The sequence below is a fragment of the Bombus fervidus genome, chromosome 13, assembly GCF_041682495.2.
Source record: "Bombus fervidus isolate BK054 chromosome 13, iyBomFerv1, whole genome shotgun sequence".
Classification (NCBI taxonomy): domain Eukaryota; kingdom Metazoa; phylum Arthropoda; class Insecta; order Hymenoptera; family Apidae; genus Bombus; species Bombus fervidus.
Genome location: NC_091529.1, coordinates 6648116 through 6672564, shown reverse-complemented (window position 1 = coordinate 6672564; position 24449 = coordinate 6648116). Strand labels below are relative to the sequence as shown.

The 24449-nt window shown below is 31.4% G+C and overlaps 5 protein-coding genes and 1 long non-coding RNA gene across 11 annotated transcripts; 4 read left to right on the top strand and 2 right to left on the bottom strand.

Annotated features, from left to right (window-relative positions):
• Positions 1 to 6932: 6932 nt before the first annotated feature.
• Thoc7 (THO complex subunit 7) lies at positions 6933 to 9280 on the top strand. Its single transcript, XM_072015684.1, has 3 exons — positions 6933 to 7106; positions 7239 to 7663; positions 7744 to 9280. The coding sequence occupies exons 1-3, from the start codon at positions 7097 to 7099 to the stop codon at positions 7924 to 7926; spliced, it is 618 nt and encodes a 205-aa protein (XP_071871785.1). The 5' UTR covers positions 6933 to 7096; the 3' UTR covers positions 7927 to 9280.
• On the bottom strand, positions 8038 to 9235 carry LOC139993708 (alpha-ketoglutarate-dependent dioxygenase alkB homolog 6). 2 transcript variants are annotated; one of them, XM_072015682.1, is made up of 5 exons: positions 9097 to 9235; positions 8839 to 9015; positions 8611 to 8718; positions 8436 to 8534; positions 8038 to 8368 (listed from the first exon to the last, which is right to left on the bottom strand). In XM_072015682.1, exons 1-5 carry the CDS (start codon positions 9139 to 9141, stop codon positions 8111 to 8113), a joined length of 687 nt encoding a protein of 228 aa, XP_071871783.1. In that variant the 5' UTR covers positions 9142 to 9235; the 3' UTR covers positions 8038 to 8110. The 2 variants fall into 2 exon arrangements, with proteins under 2 accessions (XP_071871783.1, XP_071871784.1); XM_072015683.1 differs by lacking the exon at positions 8611 to 8718.
• A 438-nt stretch (positions 9281 to 9718) lies between the features above and the next one.
• Positions 9719 to 14737, top strand: LOC139993702 (lisH domain-containing protein ARMC9). 3 transcript variants are annotated; one of them, XM_072015670.1, is made up of 17 exons: positions 9719 to 9858; positions 9966 to 10139; positions 10224 to 10353; positions 10441 to 10508; positions 10744 to 10977; positions 11050 to 11276; positions 11354 to 11684; positions 11755 to 11928; positions 11985 to 12233; positions 12310 to 12621; positions 12725 to 12852; positions 12925 to 13009; positions 13055 to 13326; positions 13462 to 13779; positions 13845 to 13912; positions 14237 to 14267; positions 14468 to 14737. In XM_072015670.1, exons 1-17 carry the CDS (start codon positions 9799 to 9801, stop codon positions 14583 to 14585), a joined length of 2979 nt encoding a protein of 992 aa, XP_071871771.1. In that variant the 5' UTR covers positions 9719 to 9798; the 3' UTR covers positions 14586 to 14737. The 3 variants fall into 3 exon arrangements, with proteins under 3 accessions (XP_071871771.1, XP_071871774.1, XP_071871773.1); XM_072015672.1 differs by having other exon boundaries at positions 9728 to 9858; positions 9976 to 10139; XM_072015673.1 differs by lacking the exon at positions 13462 to 13779.
• Positions 14637 to 16909, bottom strand: LOC139993704 (uncharacterized). 2 transcript variants are annotated; one of them, XM_072015676.1, is made up of 3 exons: positions 16777 to 16909; positions 16285 to 16345; positions 14637 to 15995 (listed from the first exon to the last, which is right to left on the bottom strand). In XM_072015676.1, exon 3 carries the CDS (start codon positions 15898 to 15900, stop codon positions 14764 to 14766), a length of 1137 nt encoding a protein of 378 aa, XP_071871777.1. In that variant the 5' UTR covers positions 15901 to 15995; positions 16285 to 16345; positions 16777 to 16909; the 3' UTR covers positions 14637 to 14763. The 2 variants fall into 2 exon arrangements, with proteins under 2 accessions (XP_071871777.1, XP_071871776.1); XM_072015675.1 differs by lacking the exon at positions 16777 to 16909 and adding an exon at positions 16645 to 16770.
• A 1396-nt stretch (positions 16910 to 18305) lies between these two features.
• LOC139993710 (uncharacterized) lies at positions 18306 to 20516 on the top strand. Its single transcript, XR_011801435.1, has 3 exons — positions 18306 to 18616; positions 19430 to 19640; positions 19715 to 20516. It is a non-coding gene; the product is annotated as an uncharacterized lncRNA (long non-coding RNA).
• A 777-nt stretch (positions 20517 to 21293) lies between these two features.
• Positions 21294 to 23927, top strand: LOC139993468 (uncharacterized). Of its 2 annotated transcripts, none has more exons than XM_072015215.1 (5): positions 21294 to 21737; positions 22018 to 22157; positions 22244 to 22368; positions 22446 to 22585; positions 22689 to 23927. In XM_072015215.1, the coding sequence occupies exons 1-5, from the start codon at positions 21719 to 21721 to the stop codon at positions 23177 to 23179; spliced, it is 915 nt and encodes a 304-aa protein (XP_071871316.1). In that variant the 5' UTR covers positions 21294 to 21718; the 3' UTR covers positions 23180 to 23927. The 2 variants fall into 2 exon arrangements, with proteins under 2 accessions (XP_071871316.1, XP_071871317.1); XM_072015216.1 differs by having other exon boundaries at positions 21295 to 21690.
• Positions 23928 to 24449: the final 522 nt, after the last annotated feature.

The following is a 24449-nucleotide window of genomic DNA, read 5'->3' as shown; positions in this document are numbered from 1 at the left end:
ACGTAGGATTTCGAAGAACGCGGCACGCGTGAAGTTAAAACCCATCCCTGCCCGTGACTCGACGATTTCCAATAGCGATCGACCGATCGCGATCCGAACCGCCAATAATTTCTCTTCTAGCCGACCGGCTGACACGAAATCCCAGGTTTTACTTCGAATACCGCATTGATTAACTTATCTAATCTAATTTAAATGCGAACGTAGGGTGAAGTGGGAGGCCACGGGAGGGCATAGGAGGCGGTGAGTGAGGAACACCGACAAGAGGAAACCAGAGGCGGGTACGAAGGGTGAAGAGGGTGGCTGTCTAGCTACCACTTTTCGTTCCGAGGACTGCAGGGGATGAACCCTTGTGGTGTAACCATGTGATACTACACACAAAGAGGGATAGACAGAGACAGATACAGAGACGAAGAGTGGGAACATTAAGCGCGATAGTGAGGCGCCTGGGCAAGGAACGAGACAAAGAGAAAAATGGGGATTCGAGAGAATGTAAGGGTGGAGTGTTCGAATCCGAGGCGAGAGTGAACGAGAAAAGGAAGACACGTGGAATGTGTGTGTACAGGTTACTTCAGAGTCAGGGGTCGATTAAGTAAAAGTTATTAGGGACGACAAAGTGGGGATGATAAAGAATAGACGTATTTTTTGTGTAGATAATAAGGCTATATAAGGGAAATTGAGTTTTAAAGTATGTACAGCCCTGATCGTAAGAGTTAGAATATTTAGAGATATTATATCACAGTACCTTCTAATCTTATACACAATGTGGTACATAGTTGTATCAGGATTACATACATAGTATTCAGATTATCAGCGAAATCAAATATATTTGGTTACAAATCTTTTCAATACTTTTGAAGAACAAGAGAGACTAAAATACAAAAACATCATTTTTATTCATTTAGTAAGCAAAATTTTATAGCAAAATTAGCAAAATATTATATAAAATATATACAATTAATGAATCACACATATGCAACTTATAAGATAAAAAGGATCTATATATAAAAATATGAAATTTATATTATATATAATATTGTTTAATATTTAATACCCGAGTCTCTCTCAGGTTACACAACGTATAGAGATGAAACAAAAAATTGTCCTCTTATCATCCCCTACTACTTTCTTCTCGATTAGACCACAATTCTGAAATAGCCTGTACACTAAGAGGGTGAGAAAAGGGAGGAAGACATCAGAAAAGGAAAGGGTAGGGGATGGTAGAGAGCGGTTGCACGAGATAATGAGAGAACCGAGGGTGAAACAAAATGAAGCGATCTAGTATGGGCGGGTCGTAGGAGCAGTAATACGAACAGGGTGTACCGTGTTGAGTAAGGCGAGTTAGGGCATACAAACCGCTGTGTAACGTATCAAATCGAGTGCTGAATCCCGGATTAAATCGGCGCTCGGGAACGAAACACGGTGGGGTGAAAAGTGGGAGTGGTGGAGGGATCGGCGAACGACATCCGTGGAATGCCGGCGAAGACGAGGAAATCCACGTAGGTACAATTTTGACTAACGCTAACGTTCGCGTGAATGGGAGACACGAACGGGCCCGAGGACCGTTCCCGTTTAATTTTATTCGCTGTAAACGCCGTCGCGGCGGCGAAGAAACGTTCAACGCAAGAATATGATACCTTACCAGTGTAGTGTGTTGCGTGAAGAACATGGCTTTTGGGCTTCTTCCTTGGTTCCGTTATTCTTTCTTATAAAACCTTGTATTAACTTCAGTCCAGCCGAATTTATTATGTTTCAACGTTCATCTGTGAAATATATGATTATTTATAAGTAATTTGTATAGTTAGATTGATTTGTAGTAATAGTATTTGAATATGATTATAGAGGTAGCATTTACCATCTTTTTATGGAGTTAGGAAATTCTAGATATGAATTACTCTGCAAAGATTATTTGCACAAAACTATACGTAGCTACGATGAGTATAACGAAAACAATCATTATTGTACATCTTATTCAGAATCTAAAATTCGTGTACTATACATATTCGAAAAATACTGCCTAAAATATAGGTTATGTTGTAATATAATTATGATCGACGTGAGAGAAACACTCTAATTACGCTTGTATTGCATGTATTATATGATTCTTGGTATTCTTGCCGCAATAATTTGAAAGCGCAATATTTCATTGCTCGTAGTACCACACATGATTGACAGTGCAATAATAACGGCGATTACGACAATATTGAAGCACCGGCTGACTTTGTTACCGAACATAACTGGGGGATTTCCCCTCTGATACTCGGACACCCTAACCGCCCTTAACTTACTGCATTAGTTTCGCAAATTGAAGAATTCTGGCTTTATTTCCACTCCACTCTCCTATTCTCTGCATTCAAGCAAAAACTTATAGTATGAATACTATTGAATACGATATTAGAACACGAATTTTCAATAATATTTAATAGCCGTTGCAACTAACGTCGATAAAGATAGATATTATATACTCGTAATAATTAGACTGCAATATTTATGCAGTTTCATATTTTTATGAACATGACTGATTCCAATGCAATTGTATAATAAATAAGCTCAAAATATTTGTTTGAGCTTTCGTAACCTTCAATGGTTGTCAAATGCGTTTTATAACTTTTGTATAAATTCCTACCTTTTCGATACGATGTTGAATGACCTGTTTTTGAATGCCTTGTATCCTTTAACATAATTGTCGAGTAATAATTGATTTTCACCTATCTCACTTTCTTCGTAGATACATATGTGATTCCCTTGAAAAGTGAAAAGAAACGAAGCCTTTGAAGATTAGGGACATTTTGATTGAAGTATACCATTGTCACGCAATGGCGCATCTTTCAAATAAATTTAACACAGATATAGTCTATCATTCCCACTTTTAAAACAGAAAAACGAAATTAAATGTGAGCAGCATTACCAAAACTTATAAAATGAAATAAGCTTGTGATCGTTTCTCCAGAAGCATGATAAACATATCTGGATTAAATTATGTTTAGATTGTGTTAAAACAGCAGGGTACGTTAAGACGGCCCAATAAGAAGAAAAGAACACCATCGGTTTACGTCCCCCCCCCCCCTTTGTGAATATCGCTTACCATCCTCCCTTCTCTATTTATCATCCAACTACTCATCTGCTGACTTGTTATTAAATTAATCCTTCGTTTAGTCAAATTGATGCATTGATATCATAGAGCACTCATAACTCACGGCACCCTTTCCGCCACGATTAGTACACGCGCGCAGCCGTTTTCACGCGCGACCCCTGATTCAAGCGAGAGAGAAGCAAGGGGGACAACTCTACTCTGCAATTCCCTATTTGCGCCGATGCAGACTCCACTATTTATTAACATCATTACTTATCATTTCAACCACTCGTGCATCACGATGACGTTACGCCGAGATAAATGCATTCTATTCGCGAACGCACGGCGCAAGCTTTATTTAATGGTCACCGACTAGATGCTTCGAATCAATGAGTAACGATCGATTTCTTTCTGATCAGCGCCACGTAGCGAAAGAACATAGAAAGAACTATCGACTTTCGATAATCGTACAAGAGTCGCATCGATCATTTACTGTTAGATCGCTTCTTAAATATGTATGATAAGTAACCAAAAAAATTGTACCGTTCTTTTATTTTATAACAAAAAGGAAGATATAAAACATAAAGACTAAAGCTATAATACAACTAATAAAAATAAAGGAATTATTTCTTTCCTTGTATTTACGGTTCTCGCTTAGTTATAATGTAACATGTACGTAATATGTGTCTCATGTCTGTAAAATGTGAAATGAACATTACTGATGATTGCTGAGATATGTTTACATTCAATTAGATAGAATCACAGTCGCGTTTTCATTGAAATTTCCATTCAAATCAATGCTGCATTTAGTTATATTTTAACCTCTCTGCGGTACTCTAACTTTTATGTTCCAATCTTATTTCTGTTTTAACAAGCAAAAAGATTTAATGTTAGAAGAAAAATTTTAGTACGAAACTGAAATTATTGTCGAAAATTTTTTTTAAATGATAACATACGACTATATATTTCGAAAGTAACCCAAAATAAATAACAAGACATTAAATATTTCATATAATTGTCATTCATTAAAAGTGCAAATATTAAAAAAGAATCTTGGCCCAAAAATGATGTATCTACCGCTTTGCATATTATATGATTTTTGAATTCCTATGAATATTGAATATTCATGTACCGCATTACGGGTTAATAATAAACCTTCGATTCCACGAACGACAAAAACGCAAGAAAATAAAAACACGAAAATTAATTTTTGCGAGAAACAATAAAAACGTATGTAGCAGACCTATAATAATAGAAATGCAGCCGAAAGTTTATCATCGAACAGTTTAATTCGATCAATCATGAAACGACAGCGGGCAAATACCGAAATCGGTGGGTCCGGCGTAATTAGTATACGCGATAGAGACGTTGATGGCCGCGGAAGTTTTATTTTCCGTTTCCTCCTCGGACCCGTTTTCAATTTGAATACCGATTAATCTGACCGAATAATCTTACCGTATATTTCGCGCGGTATTCCTCCCGATATTCGTTTGAGGGCATTTTTTAAAACTAAAACGTTCCACTTTATCGTGGCGCGCAGCAATTAATAATAACACGCAATCGGGCGTATCTTTTATAACCTTTCGGAGTATAAATCGCGAAATTCTGGAATTATCAGGCAGCCGGAATGAAAGGCTATTTCCGTCGCGCGGAATCACGGGCAATATTTTACGTGGGATTGGGGTTGAACGCGGACACATCGACGTTTGATATTTTTATGCAGTGGCGCCACCGCGGAGAGATTTACGAGGCAGATATGCGATCACAAAATGTCCGACACTAAATCAAACATGTTGCATCGGAAAACATCAGAAATTATTATTGGGACTTTTATGGGATCGACGGGAGCGAAAGGAACGTACAATGTAACTCGACGCGCCGTTTCATTGAGAGTATCTTCCCGAGGATCTATCGCGGAATAAATCGTGATATATTAGGCCCTTCTGTTCTCTCGGTTTTATATCCGACGCAAGAAACTTATAGCTACTTATTCGACTGACTTTTATAAGTCACTGTTGTGAATGCCAATAGTACAAATTGCTTCTTTACTGCCGAAATTAACACTTGTGCCAGTCTTTTCAGACCCAGACCAGGAATAATTTTTCTTTCTTCATCTTTTACGAGTCTAAGATTTCTGGCATTTCTTAAATATGTGTGTATTTCGTAAATTGAATATATGTATATGTATATACGAGTATTACGATAGAATAAAAGATGAAATCATGTTATATCACATTTAAGAGTTTACGTGTATTTATCAGTGCCAATATAAATTTTATTGTTGCGTTTTTCCTGACAGAAAGAACTCCTCCATAAATCCGCAAATATATCTTGTCAATAGCCGTTAATCATTCTCAATAAAAAATAAAACAAGATAAATTTTTTGGCTACTAACAATACTATAAATTTGTACTTAGCACGTGTATAATGCAAATGATTTATTGAAGGGCTGTCTTTCTACGTATCATTAAAATTTGCATGAAATGGAAGATTTGTTGATGTATGAATGTAATACGAAAGATTACTATTGAAAAACATTTATGTATCTCTGAAAGCAGCTGAAATAGAGTGCGCTATGCTACAGCGAGGATCAATTCTAACTTTGTCGGTACATCAGTTTTAGAATAGATTTCATAAGATAACATACTTAGGAAATATGTATATACATGTATCATTAACATCACCACCTGCAAAAGATTATATAGCATCCTATCCAATCTTTCTAGTGAATTATATAATTATTATATTGCGAAGTTTTTATGCATTTATGGGAAATTTAAGTGCAGATACGCATAAAATGTATATAATATAGAAAAATATAGAAACTTTTCAAAGTACAGCATTCATCATAAAATTAGTGGATGAAATAAATCATCACCTATGTATAGGTTCCATTCTCTTCATTTTGCATAAACATCCGCAATCTTATAATTATACACATAAGTATCATGACCTATGACTAGATATTATTAAAATTATAAATAATTAAAAAGGATGAAGAAATTTATACAAATGTGTCAGCTCAATGAAATAAAATCTGCTATATTAGAGCTGTTCTCATACTACTAATGAAGGAACACAAGTTTTCCTACCTTCCATCTCCTCTACTCCGACGGCCCTTTCATTCTTTATCCTTAGAAGAAATAAAGGCAGAGTCGTAATAGTAGGATGATTAATATCCGGCTGACAGTTTGTGAAACGGGCAGCCAATAAACGGGATAAAAATACTGGTGAAAAATAGCGTGCTCATTAGGGGTACAGTGACATCTGCGACTGCTGCGTCGAAAGTCTTCGAGGAGCATGGAAAAGGCTCTTGGACGAAGGGAACAAAGAAGACAGGTTTATTAAACTAATGGCGGATCATTTTAATATTCCAATGGGAGCACGTTGCATTCGCTGACTCGTGGAACTTAATAACTTCTTTCCCGACGATATTATTATCTCTTTTTCTAATCATCATTAAAGTTGATAATTTTCTGCAATTAAGAAAGATCGTCAAATCAGAATACTTAAAAAATTAAAAAAATTGTACACATTTCTTTTTTATAAATGTAGTTACAAATTAATTAATGATTTTAATTTTTGGAGCATGAAATACAATTACAATAACAGTACTGATTTTAAGGAAATTTTAATAGTATGTGAAGTAGAATTTTTTATTTTGCAAAACGCATAACATTAAACAAAGTATTTCCTGCTATTCCTTCCAATTAAATGCTTCGATATTTTAATATACGTTTAAAACATTTTTTAAGTAATTTTTCAAGCAACATGCTCCTTTATTTGTATTTTTTTTTTTACTTGTTACAAGCTTTTTACTTGTTTAACTTTTATCCACGGTAATTTTTAATTTAAAAAAAATAGATTGCAGGTGGCGCTCGCTAGTTGCATAAAATGTACACAATGTACCAAACTTTCATCGGCTAATAATTTATTATTATATATATTAATGAAACATACATATTGATTATATAATAAAAAATAATACATTCTTTATTGTACCGGGATTTTTATTTTACGGAAAGAATGGGTGACGGTAAGTCGATTATGGTACTACTACATAGACATAACCTCTTAATCAATTAAATGAATTAAAATCACAATTTTTGTAATGTTTTATCAAAACTTTTAATTTCAATTTTCTGATTTCAATTTATTTGTCTTACAGAAGAAGTAATACGCCGGAGATTACTGATAGATGGAGATGGAATTGGAGATGATCGTCGAATAAACATGCTTTTAAAATCATTTATAAAATGGGCAAATAGTCCAGAAGTAGATAATACTTTACATGAAAGAATGTTATCCCAGCTAGCTCAATGTGAATTTGCACAACGAAAATCCAGACTAGTCTCAAATATGAGTCAAGAAGAATTAAAGAGCTATGAACAGTTGTCAAAAGAAATTGAAATACAAATAGAGGAGGCTAAGAGGGACATAGAAAAAACAAAAGCGGAATTACAAGATGCAAAACGTGTTAGGAAAAATAGAATAGAATATGACGTACTAGCAAAAGTTATAAATGAGCAGCCAGATAGAGTAGAAACCAATTTAAAACTTGCTACATTATGTGAAGAGTTAAGCAAGTTAAAGGTAAAAACCATTACACCATAATAATTAAGAAGGAGTTTACTTTATTACTATAAACTTAAAATGATTTTCTTGATGTTTAGGAAAAGTCTAAACAATTAGAACACAAATTGGAAATGAGACGTAAACAATTTCATGTCCTAATATCTTCCATACATTCTTTACAAGGAATGTTAGATGAATGCGATGAGGAAATAATGGATGTAAGTTTAGAAAATTATGAAGATACAGATACTTCTACAGCTATAAAAACTGAAACATCTTGAAATGAAATTATTTTGTAAATATTTATAATTTTTAATACAATAGCACTGCCTTTGTATCTTATATAAAAATTCTCCTTTTCTTTCCTAATATATTGTATAGGTTTGCAAATGTAAAGCAATAAAAACACATTTAGTGTTCTCAAACTTTACAAAGTGTAATAATATGTATGTACATAAAAATATATTATCCAATTCTTAGTTTTAACTTGCTAGTTTTTGGAACATGTCTAATAGTTAAAGACAACCTAGTTCCCCGTTTTAATATTTCTCCTTTCGAAAATTTGTCTCCGCATATACTCAAGTTTTTTATCACAGACTTTAAAACAACATCTGTGTCTCTTTCTGCAATTGAGTGCAAGTAATTGTGATATAAGTCTCCTTGGAGAATGAATAGACTCCTACGTTCTAACAGAAAACTGAACTCTAAATTAGGTTGGTGTTGCTGAAACAAAATTTTGCATGTAATTTATACACATACATACAACTATTTTTATAATTATCATCACAACCTCTGTACTGTCAAGCCTTTTATAGAAATCTAGAAGTGTATGAGAGCCACAACTTATGGTTGTTACAATTGGATGAAAGAGTGGACCATCTGAATGTGCCTAATAAATACAAATTATAATATGCTTTATATCTCGTTATGTATGGATATATATCTTGTTTAATTTGTAACTATACCATTATTCCTTGACCAGATAGATATTCATTAAGTAAAACATGATTAGGTAGTTTATTTTTTTCAAATATATCACATGATGATACTTTATTAATGTATTTTTGGAGCCACTGAAAACTTATTGTTAATATAATAAAATATATGTGTATCAGTTTATTTTAATATTATATAATAGATTCTTTCTATCGTGAGATCATTAGTTATTACAACCAATTATTATAAATACTTACACTTGGTATTTCTTCAGCTATCATGCCTCTTGGATGAGGAATACCACCCCAATTTTGTAATCTACGATGAGTTAATTGTGTCCACTTTGGTAATGGAGCACTGTTCACATATTTTGTTATTTCATCTTCTTCCTCTTGTGTAATAAAATTTGGAATATAAATAGCTAAGTCTGGTACCTATAAAAATGTCAGAAGACAAAATTATTTTAAGTAAAATAAAACATAACCTTTAGTAAATAAACTTCATATTAAAACAACCTCTGGAATCACATTTTCACGAAAAATATGTTTGTGTTCTTCCATTTTTTGATGATTGAAGTAAGGTACATAAAAAAATGTTCGGGAAATATTCAGATATTGACTTATTACTTATAAAAAGACAAATATTTTTGAACGCTAGTTTTGTACATGTTCAAACGCAATGTATACATCTGTAAATAAAGTCATATATAGATTTATTAAAAGAATTAAATTTCTCTTTTATAATGAAATTCATATATTTTTAAAATTTTTTTTAATTTATAACTTTTTATGCATTATCGATAATATACATCATTAATCGAAAAGCTTTTGTTCTTAAATTTTTAAAACTTCATACATATGAAAGAACGAACCAACCCTTTTTCTTATGAATCCATAAGCGTTTAATAATTAAGTTGTTTCTTTTCTAATCAATATTATATTCAATTACATAATAAATTAAGAGTTAATTATTTTTTCTTCATAGAAATACAATATTTCGTGTCTTCATGATATTAAAAGATATTATCTTACTGAACATGTAGATGCAAACGCCAGAAATTGCTTAGAAATGCATTTGCGTAAAATCAATCTTATGGAAGGGAATATCCTTCACACAACTGTATGTAAAACACAACTCCTTAAATATATAGCAACGTAAAACGATCTCTCCACCCCCATTATGTTAAACTTGTCAATTTAAATAAATAAAGAAGAAAGATGGATAAGAATCGGGCAATAAATAAAATGGATAACAAGGAATTAAAACTTGTTCATCAGGTATATATATCCTTCAAGTCCTACTGCGTCTTCAAAATTGTATCAACTATTATTAATATTAGCAAAATATTTATTATCTAATGAATATAAACACACAAATTTTATAGTTCCTTATAGACCATGATTTTGAAAATACTGCCGATGCATTGATGGTAGAAGCAACAATAAAAGGTTTTAAACATCTTAAGAATGATTTGCAGACCGAAGGCGATATGTACGAAAATTGTTACGAACAATTAATGTTCAGCTATAAAACAGGAGATTGGAAAACGTTCTTCAACGTATAATAAAAAATATCGATCAAATATATTATATTATATTACATGTAATAAGAAATATAATTTGTTGGAACTTTTTATTTTTAGTTATGGAATTTGATAGTACCTGAAGATGCTAAACAGACGAAAGCTTGTAAAATTTTAATGTTACATATATATGTGTATTTTGCAATGTTACCTAAACACATGTTAATGTTACATTGGTATAAAAAAAAAGGTATTTATAACATTCAATATATGTAAGGAGTAAATATAGATTTTATATTCTTAAAAAATTAAAAATCTTATTTTTTAAATCATTCAGATAAAACACAAGCAGCTGTAAGTGATCTTGTGACATCATCTAATCAACAAGATTCTGAATGTGAAGAAGTAATTTTAATCTGTTTTAACCCTCTAATTTTTGTTTGTAAATTCATGTCATATTTATTCTGCTCTCATTTACTACATTTATCTTTTTGTAAGAACATCAAATATGAGATTGTTTTTTTTTGTTTTAATTGCAATATAAATTTTGCACAAAATTTTTAAATGAATAACATAAATAGCTGTATGCACAAAGATTCAGTGTGTTTGTAGCGACTGATTTAACATTAATAATACACAGAATTTTATGACTGAAATAGAGAAGAACATGAATGATAGTATGGAACGGTTACGTACATTTCTAAATACAACAGGTAAAGAATTAGAAAATGATGCAGAATTAAGACCTTATTTTGCGTTTCCTTTTATGGAAGATCCATATGCAGAACCATTTCTTTCTAACATATTTGAAAAAAGTTGGTCAGATAAACTGACAAACCATTTACAGCTCTTTCTCAAAAATTACAAACAACAAGTAAGTAAGGTACAAGTTGCTACAAAATATAATATAAATAAAATATGTCATGAAAATATATGCAATTTTAAGAGTTTTAGCAATACAAAATATAATGATGAAAATTCAGACAAATTTTCTTCAAGTTATACATCGTTATCAGAAGATTCCAAAAAAGATGTGATTGCAAAGAAGGCAATTAAAAACAATAATGTACCAATCATACCAAATGATAGAAACATTCCAATGTTTTTGGAAGATGATGAATCTGAAGAGCAACCTATTTTTTATGATAGTATAAAGTATAGTCAAAAATCAAAGTGAGAAATGTTTAGTATTCTTCTGATATAATGACAATCTAAATATCATTTTCTTTTATTATTTTTTCTTTTTGTAGAAGTATACAGACTGTATCAATGAATTCTTCAGAAGAAGAGATACATTCATCACACATTACTAAAAGGAATAAAAAATTGATGCAGTGTACCCAAGAGTTAGCAGTAGCAAAATCTCATTTATGCAGTGTTCATTCCAATTATGAAAAGCTAAAAATCAGATTTCATAAACTGCATGCTGATTATCATAAATTGATGAGCATTGCAAGAGTATTAACAAGTGCCTTAGAGGATTCTGTAAAAGGACAAGTAATTGATTTCCAGGCTATGTTAGAAACTTGTATAAGGATCTTTCCAGATTTGTTTAATCAAAATATAAAAGATAGTACACATGTAAGCACCGAGAATTTGATGTGTATATTATCTTTTGTATATTATTATATTGTATTTTATTTGTTTATAGTGTTCATCAGAATTGTTATTAGCAAAATCTCGTTCTGATATGAAAACCATTGAGTATTCAAACTCAAACAATATATTTATTCCTCCAAAACTATTGAATTTCAAAAAAATCAAATTACATTTAATCAATGGAAGCATTAAAACAAAACTATTTCTTTTGCAAGCATTGCGAAGGGTAAGACAAATTAATTAATATCTATTTAACATAAATAGATAAACATTTTTTTTTAGAAAATAACATTTAGTCAACCTGGAGAAAGAGATGAAACGGTGCATGAATATATAAGTAAAGACTTGTTAGGACTTCACAGTCAAATTGCTAGTTATAGGGGCAAATCTATCTTGCCATATCTATTAACTCCACAAAACATTATCATACCACATCCTTTACAACAATCAGTCACGAGATTATTGAATGCATTGGCATCATTTAGATGTGGAAGAGACTATTTATCATTTGATTCTACTGTTGTTGATACGGTATTGTAACACTAACAAAATTGTAAATATCAAAACTTTAAAAAAAATTATAGAATTAATAAGATAAGCATTTTAGGTATTCAGGTGCATGAATAGTATTTCTGATAATAATATAGATACATTGACTTGCAATATGATGATTGCAATGTTACAAAAATTATCTTTACGTAAACAACAAAGGATTTATATGATAGAAAATGGATTAATGGAATGGTTGATCCATCATCTACATGATCAATATCGTGTTATGGATTCTTATCGATTAGAATATGCTACGGCTCTTTTAATGAATTTATCGTTGCATCAAACAGCTCAAAGAAGAGTGTCAACAATGGCGCCTTTACTTATGTCAACATTAATTGATTTGCTCTTAATGGATCATGAATCGGTATAATATATGTGTCGTGTTTCATATTTTCTAAAATTGCGAATTATGATACACATTATGTATATACATATATACATGTATTTATGATGTATATTTAAACCAGGCATTACCATATATCAATGGAGCCTTAAATAATTTCTTGACGAATCACGTATTCAACGAGGAAGCAAAACGAATTAAATTCTCATCTATAATAGAACAATACAGTAAATATAAAACTGGCGAGATAAGGTAAAATATTTTTTTATGAGTTATAAGTTAGATTATATCAAATAAAATATTTAAATAAGATGGGAAAAACAGGAAACACTTGGATCATATTCTAAAGATACATAGAGGTGAAATTACTATTAAAACGGAAGACGAGGAAATGGCAGATAATGATAATGTGGGTAATGATTTATAAAACGTCTTATATTTTGCTGAAAAAAAGAAAAACTTTCAGGAGGAATTTGATGTATTGGAAAGTCAATTGGACGAAAATGATCCGGTAAAGAATAATTACGGAGAATTGTGTGGAGAATCGTTATTAGAGTCATGTTATACAATTTTACCAAAGACAATTCAAGAAAAGGAAACAATATCCGACGAATTATCATTTTCGCAATTTAAAACAGAAGCAATAGATTCTGCTATGCAGAATAATCAAATTAAAAATTTATCTTCTGAACATGAATCAATACAACATGAAGAAATTTTACCAAGGTATTGTTATAGCATGTCGACCTTTAATTTCATTAATATGTAAAACTAATGAAATTAAATAAAAAGATAATTTTATTGATAAAGTAAAAATATATACTTTTATGAAAATTATAAACTTCTTTTATACATTTCAAGAAAATTGGTAAATAGCAAGCCTAACGTGAAAACTAAACCTAATATTGTAACACTACAAAATTCTATTAAAAAGACAATCTCGTATCCAAAACCACAGCCACGTGTAGTCGAATTAAAATCTTCTTCGACAAAGGTATTTAACGAGAAATTAACTATCAAATTAAAATTTAAAATTTATATTTATAACGTTTTTAAGGATCGGCAAATTTTTAAAGTGCAAGTGGCGAACGAAAGGTGGAACTCGAAGAGTGATAAGACTTTCATAAAAGAAATTCATAATGAAAGTGCTATGTATCTTTATGAAAATCATACTTCGAAGTTTGTTATATTTTTTTAGGATAAAGATATAATATAACGAGATGTTTAATTGAACTTTTTTACAGGGAAAGCAGCAAAACGACACTAGCATCCTCGATGCTTCTAGGAATCGGAAGTGAAGCTGAATCAACAGGTAAGAATTTTATTTCAAATGATCTTTCGATTGATTTCACTTTATTGGAAAAAATTAGGAAAAGAATATCTAATGCGTAACAACCGTTTGTAAATTTCTAAACGTCCACTGATTTTACCACGTTTGACAGGATTTACTGTAAGCACTATCTAGTGAAAGCTTTATAACTTTCTCTTAAACATGTACTTGGTCATGATTTCGAAAAAATTGGAGCGACCATATGAAAGCAATAAAATCTAAGATGAATCATATCATCGAACGTATTCTATAAAATAACGTGAATCTAAAAGTTATAATTTTATTATCGCTTTTATATTTTTTCAGTAATGGAGAAACTCAGCAGCATAGCGTCATTGTGAGTCGAAATTCTAATGTGATACAAACGCACTGTATGATTTTAAACTTAGTTATGCACCATTGTAAATTTTTATATTAAAATTTTAACTTTTTTATACGCCACAAATTATTGAATAAATTTCATATTTTATTTACCGTTATCAAGCTTTTTCTTTAGAAAATATCGATTATCATACGAAATTGGAACTTTCTTTATAGGAATACCGAAGATAGCAATAGGATTGCCAACGATAAGGTTTCATGGACGCAAGAGATAAAATCCGATACAGAGGAAGCATTTTTAGCTAAGCCAAAGCTTCCACGAACTCCGCCATAATTAGAACCAGATCTCAAGAATATAATAAAAAGGGATGAATATTATACTCCCTTCATTTATACAATAATTTTATTTTAAACAACAAACATAAACAGTATTTAATTAAAATTAAATATTTCATATAATAAATATGTACAAAACATAACATAACATACTTCCCTCACGCTTGTCTAACGTATCAATAATAACCGGGATATGGACTAGCATGCCCTGGTATATAGCTATTGCTCCGATATCTTCTCAGTGGTGGACTATCTGCATAACTGTTACCACTGGAACTACCATGTAAGCCAGACATCGATGAATAACCAATCGGTGAACTGCTATGATATGAATTCATGAAACTGGGTTTGCTCTTATAACTTCCAATAATCTTATTAAGGTACGTAGGTCCGCCAAGATAAGATTGGCTAACATAACTGCTCGGTCTACCTTCTTTAATCACGGCCAGTTTTCCACTGCCTTTACCATAACTACTGAGCAAGTAATCAACGTCTTGCTCCTTCGAAAGGTAGTTCAAACCTGCACTGGAGGTATAATCACCCAAATGCTTATTATACTTGCCGAATTTTCCTGATCCATAAGCACCAGCGCTTCCTCGAACGTTGCCGAATGGACTGCTTTGGCCAGAGTTGGCCAAAAACATAGAAGAAGTATAATCACGTCCCATATTCCCGTGATTTCCTCGCACGTAGCGAGTATCAGGATTCATGGAGTAGATGTCGGTCATGAACTTGTTACTTCCTCCAAAAGTATTTTCTTTATGCTTTCCGTACGAATAATCGGTACTAGGGCTGTTGAAGAGATTAGAAACTTCTCTGTTGAAAGCTGGGTCAGCACTGTCTATGAATCCTGTATTTTGAGATGTGTGACTCCTAAAAGAATCTCCAGAATAATCTCCTCTAAACGAAGAAGCCTCTGAAGTCTCTGGATAGCTTCCTGTATTAGTAGCACCGGATATGTTATCGGAAAATCTCATATAAGAAGGATTCTTGTGCTTGTTAGCGGAGAATTGATTGAAGTCCGATCCAGCTTGATCGCTGCCTTGCGTGTAAGCCTCGAAACCCGAATCAGCATTGTTGTTGTTATTATTATAACTGTCAAAACTGGATTGTGCAGCGTTGTTAGGGAAATAAGAGCTCGACGCCAGATTATCGTGAGTGGCAGCAGTAGCATAAGTAGTAGAGAAACCAGTATTATGGGAACTGGGTGAAAATCCGTTGTAAGAGCTGCTCCTTAAACTTTCATCGAGGTTTCCTTGGCTCCTGCTGTTGGTCAACGAGTGTCCAGTATTTCCTCCACCGTAAAAGTCCATGTTTTCTCTATGACCTTCTTTCCCAGGTATGTAGGCACCGTTGATAATATTGCTGTTATACTCGAATCCATTGTTCTCCCCGCTGATAGAATAGCCTGTGATAAATTTGTGAAATAAAATGAAAAAATTACTTAACAAATTTTCAGTAGAAAAATTTTATATTAAAAAAAATTTTAGCAAAATTGCAATAACAGTTAAAAAAGAAGAACAATATTACTTCGAATATTTTAATTGCCATATTTAAAATATTAATATTTAAATAATTCAAATATAATTGGAATATTATTTGTTACTAATAGTTTGCTAATATAAAAAATGTATTACAGTCACAAGAAAATTTGTTCGAAAGAATGTCGTATTTTAAAAGGCATAAGAAATACGTACTGTTAACCGATGCCGGTGGTTCCGCGTGGGTCAGCAGGATGCAACCGAGGACTACTGCACTCTAAAAGTGGAACAATTTCACCATAAATTAATACTCATCCTCCAACGGCCAACAATCTTCTACTTAAAGCATAAACACTAACAAACATCTCTACCAATAAATAGTTAGATATACAATTACAAAGTTAATCCAAAAAGTTAATCAACCATTTCACCTGTTATAAAAATTCAAGTTTTGAACAAAACTCGGAGGAGTAATATTACGATTTCGATTATGGTATTAAAAATTTCATTGAATTGGATTCAAAATGAAATTTCGCGATTTCACAGATATTATTTTACAACTTATTCAGTACTCACGAGCGAAATGAAATTCGCCATGACAAAAGAAGAGAAGAAGTCCAAAAAGGTTTCAACTACGTTAACTGGTGACTGAATCTCTTAGGACAAATTGAAACTACACACATACTGACACGCGAATCGATTCCTTACCGTTTTATACTCCTAGGAATCCCTCCTCGTTCACAAAAAGGTAAAAGCGATCTTGATGTGCACATACTGATAGGACATTGGTTGGTATCCGACCATACAGAGCAGGGAGAAAGAGTCAACCTGATTTAACTCTTCACTTTTACGGGGAAAGCAATGGGTCAGCCCGCGCGCAACTAACTATTCAGTGAACTATGAGGAGCATGACCTACCTAACGTAATTAGACTTTTTAATACATATAGAAAAGTCTCCCTTTCCCCAAACATCAACTTGGTTACTCAAAATATAGTAATGACTCTGGCTCTTTTTACAAGGTATGTCATTGGGATGAATCTTAGTAATTATAGATTATATGTGAATGTATACAGAGAGAGAGAGAGAGAGAGAGAGAGAGAGAGAGAGAGAGAGAGAGAGATACAGTAAGTTAAAATAAATTAGTTTTAGATTTGCTGTATGTATCTATCTTTTTACTTCTCGCTCTTAGATATTTATGTTTTTAAGCATTCTTCTGAACGAATTCGTTTTTAAGAGTGAATTTTATTACAATTATTGATATTAATCATCTTCAAAATACAGTAAGATAGAATAACTTTATATTTGATATCTGTTTTTAATCAAGTTTTTGCTTTCAAGTATTTCTTTAAACCAAAGTTCTTTCAGAAGTGAATTTTGTTACAATTATTGATATTAATCATTTCTAATATGTTATAATAATATGTAATTTTCCTGGAAATGTAAAAACAAGATGTTCGTCTTAATATCTCTTCCATAGAGTGTAAAAAGGTAAAAATTGACTAAAAAACGTATAAATACCTTCTCTATGTATAAGTGATCATATAGAAGGTAGAATTTAATCAGAGATACTATTAATAGATTGTTTAGTTTGAATGTAACTATAGTTTTCGTGTCTTCTCAACAATTAGCTTAATCGACAGGCTTCGACGCAGCCAGTGGATTGCGAGCTTTCGTAAAAATGTAGCCCCGATTTCTATGCATTATCATTGCCAAGGTTAACAGATATTTGTTACGGTAGATGGATAACTTTCTTACAGTGAGAAACGAAACCGCGTTACGTCTTCTTTTGAATTACAAATACCATAATTTCCACTACAATGTTACTCATTACAGGTCCAATTACCACGTAAAATGTGTACTATTTATCCTGTAACTCTTTTTTCGGAATTTTGAATTCGGCGCTCTCATATTAACTATTCAATATTGTCCTATTATTAATTATGACTTAATTAAATTTGCATATTTGAATTAATATTTAATTACGGGTTATAATCTAAATATAATATTATAATTATTTTTTTCGTAAACGTACCGAAATAGTGCTTAGTAAATAAATTGCGGATATTTATTTTATAGATGTCCAAAGCATAATGATTTCTATAATATTTGATAAATGAAACAATTTTCTACCGAAGCTCTAATATTACAATTATATTCTCAAATTAATGAATTCGTATAAAAATCCGTAGTCTATTAATAAATAAGAATATGATTTCAACGTTGTTCACGGCTAGAGGGTTAACGAACATAGATGAAGTTGAATAACAATTACATAAAGTTATTGGTAAGTAGTCGAGTTGTTCACACGCAATGTTTATAGGAGCAAGATGGAAGAAGATCTACTGAAAAACAGACGTGCCTGTATTTCAAAACGTAGTCATAGATAATGATGCTCAGGAATACCTATCTTTCTCCAGGCATCAAATTCGTAAACATCAGAAAGAACGCTTTGCTCGGTTTACATCCGCATAAAATGCACGAGTATCTTGAATACCAATCGCCTTTCGTACGAAAGGAAGTTTCATGAAGTTCCCTTCAAAGATCATAGTAAGTCCAATTCGATAATATCAATCTGTGATCGTATTTTATTTAAACAACATTATTATAATATAACAGTTAACCTCAATATTAATATTTGATCACAAAAAGTGCGTAAATTAATATTTAGATGTCTTAAGGAAAAAATTAATGTAATTGTACGTATTTTCTTAATCAAGTGTATGCAAGTAAAATGGTTCAGGTGTTAAAATTGCAAATAAATAGAAAACAAGTCACGTTAAGGAAAGGAAACGGCATAGATCATTTTGATTCCACTCTAATAGGCAATAGAAGATTGATCCTCTCACTACATCAATTATTATGCAAACATGCTTCGAAAGACGCACTTTCTACCATGCGTGAATAATTTACATCAATTAGCAAACATTATACAGTAGCAGTTGATAGTAAAATGTTGAAAACAATTGGAAACGATAAAAGCTACATTTAATTCCGCTACGCCTTTCCAATTTTCATGGTCCAACTTCACTCCTGTTTCAATGAACGAAAAGATTTTTAATACTTTTAAGGAAAACTTCTGCATAAAATTGAACTCTTGCATAAATTCCTTAATCTTCAACCTGAACAATTTATTAATGGGGCTCCATGATATACATAAAAATAAAACTGGACTTTGAAATATAATTTGTTGATTTAAATTTCCCGCGGGTTAGGCAGGAAATTGTTTAGCAATAGTAAAACATAGCCAAGTCAAAAATAACCCAAAGTATGTAGCAGAATTCAAATTGATAAAATAAAAAAAGGATACATTTCGATTTTTGTACTTTGTTATGTAATTTAATATGTGCGATCTTTTTGTAGACCTTGCGTGCAAAATCCGTTTCCGGATGCTTTGAAAATGTATTCCAACGTTTCACCAATATGTATAACTGCGTTCATTAAGATCTGATAACGTACTAACATAATATAAGGAGAAATGTGCTTTTTTTAAATAAACTATACATCGCAGTGTAGTATTTAATCATCTGAGTAAGAACCTTCTTTGAGATTAAAGCAGCTATTCTTTTTTAAGGTAAGAAATTCAAAGTACTTTTCTTATTAATATTTCATCGCACATCATTAAAATCTTTTATTCTATCGTTTCAGAGTTATTTTAATATCGAATGTCAAAAAAGGAAAATTTCTGATAAAAATTGAAGATCGTGACACAAAGTTATGAGACAGCATATGTAGATCGCAATGGGACGATCGCATGCTGCGTTCTGACATGAAAACCGGAATGACACTGCTACATCCTTGTCATTATCTTTTGCAATGCTTTCTACTTTCTGCACACGCGTTTACAAGTGTATTCATTTGAAACGTACATTGACCATGTGCGTCGGTCAGCTGAATTCCAACATATTAACGACAATGACCTAGGATACTTTATCCCTGTTTATAAATCACAAATAATCAAACACGTTAATCCAGTCGCTACAAACAATTACAGTTGATATATTTCATTTCTTCACTTTTTTTTTTTTTTTTTTTTTGTAGGAAATCTATATTTAAAATGACAGAAATAGATTTCAAAAACGATATTCTTTAATGCAATAGCAGCCTCTGTTTTAGTGAATGACTTTTCTTTATCGAAATTAAATTGTAATTGTAACATGTAAGCGGCCTGTTGACACAGTTTTCTATTCGCCGCGAAAAAGGCATCTCCAGATCAGAGCATAAATTGTCCATTTCTAAGAGGCCATCAAATGACCGTGAAACGGTAAAAGTCGTACACGCGTAACAACGCGAGACATTAGTACAATACGAAGAAAGTAAAATGAAAATGGAAAGTGGACAGTAAACTAATTCCAAGCGGACGCTTCTTTGATGTCGTTGCATATATGTAGAACATTCTGCCTTTTATGAACCGCACGAAACACATGTGTGTCGTATTGCATATTTATTATATGTATATTCTTGGACAGTAAGTCTGAACTAAACATCGAGCAAAATCGAACCATCTTCGTAGAAAACACAAATTATATCTTTTTATCGGAAAATGTTCCATGAATTTAAAATGCAAAAAATAGAAAATTTTATAATTTAGATCATCATATTTTTAGTTATATTTAGTAATAAAAATAAATCAAATTTCATAAATAATTTAGTTATGTAATATTTTTCTTCAATTAGAGAATAGAAAGATTTTCTCGTTAATTGTGAAGATAAGATTAAAGTAGAAAGAATATAAATAAGTTATGATAAGGTATAAGCATGTGCGCTACACTTTCGAACTCAGAAATATTTGTGGTGCGAAAGTTACAAAGATATGTAGTAATACCGGTTGCGGCTCAGCTTCACGCATCTTCACATGCTTGGCATATCCTGAATACGATGACAAGATTCTGTGCAAGGACCTATTCTAGTTACTTTATCATAGTATTATAACCCTATACTTTGTTGTTAGAAAATTATTCATTTTATAAGTCACAAATCATAATATGAATTTAACATAGAGAAGTAAATTAAAAACTGTACGAGATAATATTCGTAATATATTACGTATTAATATATATTAGATAATATATAATTATTATAATTATAATTATTATTATTATTATTATTATTATATATTATCTCGTATATATTAAATTTTGTTAATTTTTCCAATTGAAAAATATATTATTATATCGAATACAATATAATCAATAAGAGTAAATAAATTGGTGTAATGAACTACTAAATGAAATACTAAAGTAATACTAAACTCATCATGATGAAAATTTCGTTCTCTCTTTTTCCCGCTATCAAAATTGAATCTATGCCAATAAAAATTGTTCTATATGCCGCGCATGCGCTCAGTATCCTGGGAAAGTGCCAATTAAAGAGAAGTTCGATCCTATGCAACGCATCTATACATAGTATCTTACTTATGTAGATAACTTTGATTGCAATGTGACAAATTGCACTCTTTGCAATGAAATTATACAGAAAACATAACCATCACCATCAATTGGGAGAATCCAAATTCGACCGTATATTTCTACCTTACTATCGTTAACTGTAATTGCTTTGTCAATTGTGTTATCAGCCAATAATAAAAAGTTGTTTTAAAATCGAACCAACAACCATGACTTTTAGTGAGTACACGTATTAGCAAGATCAGAAATGTCAGCACGTAAATTTGGTATAACATACTTTTTTATTATAAAATATTTAAGCACAATAGGTTAAATAATAGATATAATGATTTTTATTGATATTGAAACATCATAATTTTTTTGGGAAATTATTGCTTTATATATTCTAAGAGCAACAATTCTTCAAACATTGTTATATCTACATATTAATATGAGTCATTGTATAAATTGTATAAAAAAATTGTGCTTCTTTTGATACTACAAAGTGATGTAATAATATTTTAAATAATATAGTCCAAATATATTAAAAAATTAATATTTTTCCAGTTAGGATTATTACACCTGATAGCATAGAATATCGTTATTTTCCCATCACAAAATCTCGCCTCAGGCTGAGTATGCAAGCTGCTCATGATGCAAGAATTTCCTTACGTACACATTTGGGTGGAGACTCAAATGTGTATGAGGTATGTCTATATCTTTTTAAAAATAAATATTATATTTACCAAACACTTGCACATAACATAAATATAAATATATTCTATATTGATAGATTATTATTGGAGGATGGAGAAACACAATGTCAGCCATAAAAAGGAATAACCAAGAACAAGATGTGGCAGAAGCAGAAACAAGAAACATATTAAATGCTCAGTATATGTTCAATATTTGGATTCAGTAAGAAACTAAAACTACTCTTATATAAAAATATCACTTTAATCAAACCCGAAAGGAAACAGCAATTTAATTCTTAGATGGTGTTGTGATGGAACTTTAAAGATTGGTCGTCAAAATGGTGATGTTTTTCTAGCATACAAAGACAGAAATCCGTTTGTTATAAATTATATAGGGGTTAGCACAGCGTGGGGTGCAACTGGTGAATTTTTGATAGAAGGTATCTCTTACAAATTAACCAAATGATATTTCAAATTAATAAACATGTTATTAAACATTACTATTATTAAACATTATTAGACATTTCTATATATCCATTTTAGAATCACCGTGTACATCTCTAGTTGTTAGGCAACAATTGGTAGACACTTGCTACTGTTGGATAGATTGTAACGAATCAGATGGTCTTCCACAAAACGCTGTAATGGCCTCAGAAGATGGTTTGTATATAGGCCGCGTTCATCACAGAGATTCGATCACACCTGGTGGTATCAGAAATAATGTATGTACAATCCCATGGGGTGGAGCCTCTCACGATAAAAAAGATTTTCAAATATTATGCGGCAAAGATGTGAATTGGGTAAAATCATGGGAAGGAAGTGTTCCTTTGTACGCTCTTCCTGCTGGTGAAACCGAAGATGGCCACGCTCTTTTTATAGGCAGAGTGTTACACGAAGGTGTATATCACATAGGAAAAATACAGCCGAATCATCAAATATGTTATATAGGCGTACACGGCCATGAAGAACGTTACATAGATTATGAAACTTTAGTCGTTTGTGATTATTATGCTGTGGAATATGTTGGTAGATAAAATTCTTCTTGTGGAAAATATTTATTTTTCATACGAGATACAAATTATTTTTTTATGTCATAAATATTTATATGATTGTAACTCTAATTTAATAGAGATAATATATAAATTTAAAAGAGAATTATAAATAGTATTATGACTGTATTAAAGAATGATGAAAGATTTACTCAGAAATCTAATGGGATATAGTTTCATATTCATTGCTTTATTGTAAGCTTTCATTGAATGATTCCATTAAAATTTTATAAGCAATATAACATTGAAAGGAAACAAGATACTTTTCAAATAATGGAGAAGCAAATTAATTGATCTTCATGATTTTGAAAATTATAGATCAATTTTTTATGAGCATATACTAAATGCCATAAGGAGGACTGGGAAAGAAATTACAAAAATTGTGTAATAAAATTAGAAAAAAGATCCCAAAAGCGTTCTATATATATATATACATTGAAAATGATAATAAATATTATCATAATTGTAATAAGTGTAAATACTATGTAGTATATGTGCTGACACAAGTACACAATAAACATCACTTATTTATAATTTTGAAATTTATTCCATTTTTTTATTATTGAGGACTAAAAATTAGATAAATTTGGGTCCATTGGTATGATTAATACTATTATCTTATCAACTGAATAAGTATGTAATATATTATTGTAACGAACAAAAAATAATGTTTAGAATCATCATCACCATTTATTTATTCTTTTCTTATTCATAATTACAATTTATTACTATTTGTTGAGGTTATTAGATGTGTGAACAAAGAAACGCGTGGATAAATTGTAAGGTAGAAAATATAATTTAATACAGAAGCGTAAATATAAGTAGGAATATATATGTAAGCTGGTCCAGATCCGCACGCTAGCAGTGTTAGCCTATGACTAAAGGAACGCTGAAAAAAGACGTCGCACGTGTGCCGCTTATCGTCTGTCGTCGACGCATTCTTTTGTCTATGCGCTATCGACGACATCGGCGCTTTGTGAAAGCCGAAGACCAGATGTAGAGTTTTCTCAGAAGTATCGATCACTTCAACACTATTAAAAAATTAATATATAATATATAATCATATATAACATCATGAAGATAATTATTGTTTCTTAAGTGTTCAATTGCTCTTCATCTACAGTATTCGTCAAGCTTTGCTGCTCTCTGGATTTTAGATCATTTATACCATTATAATGCGTGAATATATTTATATTAACAGTAACATGAATTGGAAATAAAGTAGTATTTTGGATTATTCTTAAGGGATTATTCA